General features: G+C 38.7%; 1 protein-coding gene across 1 annotated transcript in view; it reads right to left on the bottom strand.

Moving 5' to 3' along the window:
- Window positions 1–1,137: 1,137 nt before the first annotated feature.
- MAF (MAF bZIP transcription factor) overlaps window positions 1,138–5,968 on the bottom strand; it is a 6,152-nt gene continuing 1,321 nt past the window's right edge. The window contains exons 3-4 of the mRNA XM_023226816.2: window positions 5,584–5,957; window positions 1,138–1,368 (exon numbers count right to left, since the gene is read on the bottom strand). Of these exons, the coding sequence (XP_023082584.1) occupies window positions 1,275–1,368; window positions 5,584–5,957 (468 nt within the window). The 3' untranslated portion in view covers window positions 1,138–1,274. The remainder of the gene's footprint in view (window positions 1,369–5,583; window positions 5,958–5,968) is intronic.

The following is a 5,968-nucleotide window of genomic DNA, read 5'->3' on the forward strand; positions in this document are numbered from 1 at the left end:
ATGTGAATACGGAAGTAAGGTGGCCTAAACAAAAACAACAGCCACAACAGCAAAAGACTCCCAATGTACTGTGCTTGGGAACCTTTGAACGTGTCATAGGCAACTCTAGATATTTAGACCAGGACATGCTGGGAATGCAGCTACCGAGACAGCTGGGTGCCATGCTTGTGAGGGTGACCATGATTTGCCTTCTGTCCACTGCTTTTAGCAGGAAAACTGGTGGTGTGGCAAGGGGGAGGTTCTACTTCGGAACAGAAGTATCTAGAATTGGTGTTGCTAAGTAAAAGTGACTGGGGTAAAGGCACAAGGGAGAAAAGATCAGAGCATGAGCATCCTGCATTCAGTAATAAACAGCATTTCCCATCGGAGGGGTCTGTGTTGAAAGCCGCCCAGGTAGTTATGGCTTTGAAACAGAGAGGAAATGATGTCTCCATAGCAGATTTATCTGTTAGGCAAAAGTAGAACCCCTGCCTATTCGATGTCAATATATTAATGTGTCAGATACATTGTAAAAAATTATTACATGGTTTTTGAAAAGGGAAACGTGCAAGAAGCCAGGGAAATTTAAAGGAGGTGATTTTTTTTTTTTTTTTTGACAGTTTGTGAGCAAAAAAGAAAAGGGAGCAAAAAAATCACACAGAGGGTGTGTATTTAACTAACTTTGTATTTTGCCACACATTGTTTTCATTTACAGCTATGTCTGACAAATGAGCAGGTTTAACATAACTGATAAGTGCAACCCTGTCTAGGGCCTATGAGAAAACCAGGGGGCTCGGCTCCACTGGAACTTCTGCTCATGCATTTGTTTAGGGAAGAGGAGTTGAATATAAATTTTTCTTAGTAAAATTATCTGCCAGAGAAACAATGAAGCATGAAAGAGTACTATTTAGAATGTGCCTGCCTATATATGCTTTTAAAATGCTAATTGTTGCATTCTGGGAAGCTTTCCATTATATATATGCATATATATGTATCTTTGTAATTTCAGTGAATTTTTAAAACTAGTATGGCAGGTTGAAACCATCGCACCTGTTCACTTGCACACACCATAAATCGAAAAGCAGGAGTGTGCTTTTCTACGGGTCTCTATGAAACCCCCAGACAAGAGGCATAGTTAATTACTATGGAAGTTATACATTTAATAGCCTTCTTCTCTAACACAGTAATTTTTATTTAAAAAGGAGACTAAACAGAAGTCAGGGGTAGGTGGTTTTCCATGACTGCAAATAATAATGATTTTTTTTTTTTTTTAATGTACAGCTCTCACACAAATTTCATTTTGTGAACACACTGGTAAGTACACGATGCTGGGGCTTCCAAAATGTGGCGTATCCCACTGATGGCTCCAACTTGCGAGTGGGCTCAGTTCTGTAATTGGAATGAAAGGAATTTTAACACTATTTAGACAAAGACTCAAACGCAGCATAAAGGGGAAAGCTAGATTTCCTCATATGATTTTTTTTTTTTAATTTAGAGACTTATTTGTAATGAATGGCACTTATTCGGGATTTAGGAGTTCTTTGTAAAAAAACAAAAAACAAAACAAAAAAACATGTATTTGTGTGCCACTCCCACTATATACTTCAAAGTTTTCAGCAATTGTTATTTCCAAAAATGCCTTTTACTAGGAGTTAACCTTCTCTTACAGCCAGCCGCTCAAACCTCATTTTTGCCAGCACCTCTGCACTTGCTTTTCCAAAGTTTATTATATTCAACCGCCTTGTAGATTCCTACCAAAATGCTTAATTCTACGCAACTGTATTTTTCTCCCAGTCCAGGCCTCATTCGTCATAAGGTAACTGCAATAACTACATCCAGAATATCACTCTAGAGAATGTGTTTGCCTAAAATCTTTCATCAGATGCTGAGATTTTTGTAAAAGCGTTCTCTCCATTTCTGCTTCTTCAGAGTTTGTGTATCTCTTAGTTGTGATTGGAAAAAAAAAAAAAAAAAAAAGGAAAGAAATATCTGGAGTCAAGAACACTGACTTCAAGCTCATGAGGGAAGGTTTACTAGTAAGACTTTTGATAAGCAAAATTAAGTGTGGATTCAGGAGCCTATCTAAACTAGCACATAAAGGAAGGTCAAAATGTCGAGGTTATACACTGTCTTCATGTTCTGTGAAAAATAGGCAGGAAGGCCAGATGATAAACTGGCCAGAACTTAGCAGCAGCAAACACAACCTGTTTTCTTCAAAATAAGTCTTTCAGTCAGACTTGCAGTATTATCTTTTTTTAAGAACTGCAAAATCAAAACAAAAGCCATCGTGTTTGGCTCTATTTTCAAAACAGTGCTGGCTTTGTCTAACATTCTATTAGTGTGCTAGGGGAAGTTGACTAAGAGTGCAAACTGCATGAATTTGTAACATTAGTTTCATGAATTTGTGTCATTTAAAAATAGGTCAATGCTTAGGAGTCCTGCTAGTGAAGGTAGTTTTGAATCTTTCCAAGTAATCTTTAAGTCAGTTCCCATACACAGCCTATTTTGGGGTAAATACCAATAAATGAAAACCCAGCCTATATTCCACACAGGTATCATTTTCTGCTTTTATTTCTGGGGATAGCATGATCTGAAATCATTACTAGCTCATCTAAGTGGAGAAGTTCTCCACTGAATATTCATGGCGAAATATGATTTGATAACACAGTTTAAACCAGATACGTACTTGGAACTATGGAAGTAAGGAGTAGATTTTCTTTTTCCTATTTAAGACAAATGACCTTCAATGTTAAAGAGAAAAGCAAAACAAAACAAACAACTTTGATTTGTATAAAGTGTTTATGTTAAACCTTGTCAGGCCTTGCTAACAAGAAAATCACGGTGTGTAAGAGAAGAAGGAAAAATAATCAACTTTAGTGAAAAGGCAAGCGCTGTTTCTCTTTACCATTAAATGCCTATGTGCCCAAGCCATCTCTGAGGCGCCATATTTGTCCGGTTCCTCTGTCTTTGGATGGGCTTGCTTCTGATCAGAAGCGTAGGGCCATGTTCAGGAAGCCTAGTTCCACTGTTTTGTTTTGTTTTGTTTTCCAACCAAGGGCAATTATGGCTCAACTCATTTGAAAACTGAAAACTTCGGGGAGAAAAAAAATGAGGTCATAATTTACATCTATATTAAATATTGCTAATCAATATATGGGGCCAGCCTCCTCACCTCAAAAAACAGCCTATAATTTCACCCTGAATTACTGCCTCCCTATTCCTCCATGAATCCTTCCACTGGAGAAAAGGATGCATTTTACACTTTTAACGAGGTTGTTGGGCCCAGTTAAACTGTACACTAAGAAACTGAGTACAGAATCAAAAAAAAATGCCGTTTATTATTGTAGATTATTCTTTTTCTTGATATAACCAGAATTGAAAATGAAAGAAAAGCACATAGGAACATCACGCGTGGTTAGTTAGTAACTCAAGATATAAAACAATTTTGCACAGCAAAATATGTAAAAGAAAAGTAACTGACAAGATTTTTTTATATTTATTGTGGTAAGATTTACTTTTCATTTCTTTTTAAAGACAGGATGTCAGTCCCTGAAAATAACATTTACTGATTATTGCCTTTAAAACTGTGGATTTTTTTTTTTAAGTTACAGAAAATCCAGTTCTGCACCACAATACAACTGTAAAAAAATCTGCATCATCTTAAAACTGTGCAGTAATGCCATTTTTATAACTGCATAAATTTTATTAGCGTTCTAAACAGTTTTGCAATTTTTTTGTATTATATGCTTGCAGGTTATATCTTAGTGCAATTCAGTCCCAAATACTTTAATTTTGAAAAAAAAAACATACATTTTTGAATGTAAAATACCCCTACAGATATAAACAGGGGCGTTTCCCCTTTTAATACTTTGGTTTTCAATACAGTCAGTGGTATAGCAAAGACTACACATACCCAACTTATATTTAAGTTGCAAGCACATGCTGTATAAGCTACTTTTTTTAAACAGTCCCCTTGCAAACTCTACCCCCCTTAACATCACAACAGTAAACAATTTAGTGCATCAATCTTTTAAAAAATCTACAGCTAAACAGACCTAACTCTTTCAAATTTATCTATAACATTCCTTTATCTGTAGCATACATTTTAACTGGGCTAACAGATTATAAAAACTAGAATTAAATTATATACTAGAAACCCATAGCATTCCACATTTGACAATGACCAAAAGCCAAAAAATATAAAATAAAAATAAAACAAACCAAAAATAATGGGGCAGATTTCTATTTTTAAAAAATAAACTTTAGACTGCTTTTCGGCAATAGCACAATTTTAGTCCCCAAAGTGGGGTGTCATTCTTATTAAAAAGAAAACATTAAGAGTTCTTCAATGTTTGCCAGGTTAAATTTGTAACCCATTCTGGTATCTTTCACAAGGAATGCCTTCAGTGCATTGGGAGGTTGAAGTTCTGAGTAACTCAAAGCAGTTTTGGAGCAGATGCAAAATTTCATGGGAAGAAGGCTCTACGGTTGCACTTTTTTGTTCTGAACTCAAAAAAGTCATGAGGCAATAAAACAAAAGTATGAATGCCATGCTATAAGTCTTCGAACGTCCATTTCCAAGCCAAAAAGAAAAAAAAGGAAAAAATAATTATACCATACATGTCCAGCATGCAGGCTTTTTTTTATTAATATAATGTCTCTTTTCCATAAAGTCTTTGAAACAGTTATAGTTCATTGTTGCTAAGACAAAGTAGCAAGCATAATAATGCATGAGATGAGAATGAGTTTTTTTTAATGGCAGACTAAACTCTCAGATTTGGCATCACAAGGCCAAAACTCACAAGTCACACCCAGAAGGTTGATGCAGGCTTGATTGTGGAAGATTCATGAGGATTTTTTTCTCTATTTTAGCATAACAATGCTAAAAAATAACCCGATGGAACTCGGCACGCTGCAAGTCTATAACATTTCACATTTTTTTTTTCCTTTGCAAGCTCAATCTCACATGAAGAACTCAGGAGAAGAAAAAAAAACTTTGCTTTTTTTTTTTCTTTCATCTCGGAAAAGATGGTTTGAGAGGGAGTGAGGGTGGAGGTTGGAAAAAAGGTGGGCAACACAGCAAGCTCCAAAAGTAAAATAAAAAAAAAACCAAACAAAATAAAACACACACACACACACACAGAAAATGAACACCAGTTCATGAACTGAAGGGGAAGAAGGAAAAAAAAAAAGTGAATGATGCAGGCTTCAAAGGTGAGCAACGTTTCACATGAAGAACTCTGCTGAGATCTTTGAACATTGTGCAAGTCCGGGGGTTGGGGGGGGGGTGTAAAAAAAAAAAAAAAAAGCTAGCAAGTTATGGAGAATTTCAGATTGGCAATCCATGAGCCAGACACCCATTCCCTCCCCAGTTTAAAACAGCCACCACCACCACAAACTCAAGCAGGGTGTGGGGTGTGTGTGTGTGTGTGGTGTGTGCATGCGTGTTTGTGTGTCTGTAGGAGGCCAAGGGGGCCAAACTCGGTGGGGGTGGGGGGTGAGGTGGTGGCGAGCATGGCTCTGGAACTAGCAAGCCCACACCCGAGTCAGACCCCCGCGGAGCACTTATCAGGGTGGCTAGCTGGGATCGCGTGTCAGACTCACATGAAAAACTCGGGAGAGGACGGGTTGTCGCTGCTCGAGCCGTTTTCTCGGAAGCCGCTGCTCACCAACTTCTCGTATTTCTCCTTGTACGCGTCCCTCTCGCGCACCAGCCTGGAGATCTCCTGCTTGAGGTGGTCGACTTGCTGCAGCAGCTGGTTCTTCTCCGACTCCAGGACGTGTCTCTGCTGCACCCTCTTGAAGCGGCAGGACTGGGCATAGCCGCGGTTTTTCAGGGTCCGCCTCTTCTGCTTCAGCCGGATCACCTCCTCCTTGCTGACCCCGCGCAGCTGCCGGTTCAGCTCGCGCACCGACATGGTCACCAGCTGCTCGTCGGAGAAGCGGTCGTCGAAGTGCAGGCCGCCGGCGGCGTGGTGCGGATGCAGGG

The sequence above is a fragment of the Piliocolobus tephrosceles genome, chromosome 17, assembly GCF_002776525.5.
Source record: "Piliocolobus tephrosceles isolate RC106 chromosome 17, ASM277652v3, whole genome shotgun sequence".
Lineage (NCBI taxonomy): Eukaryota > Metazoa > Chordata > Mammalia > Primates > Cercopithecidae > Piliocolobus > Piliocolobus tephrosceles.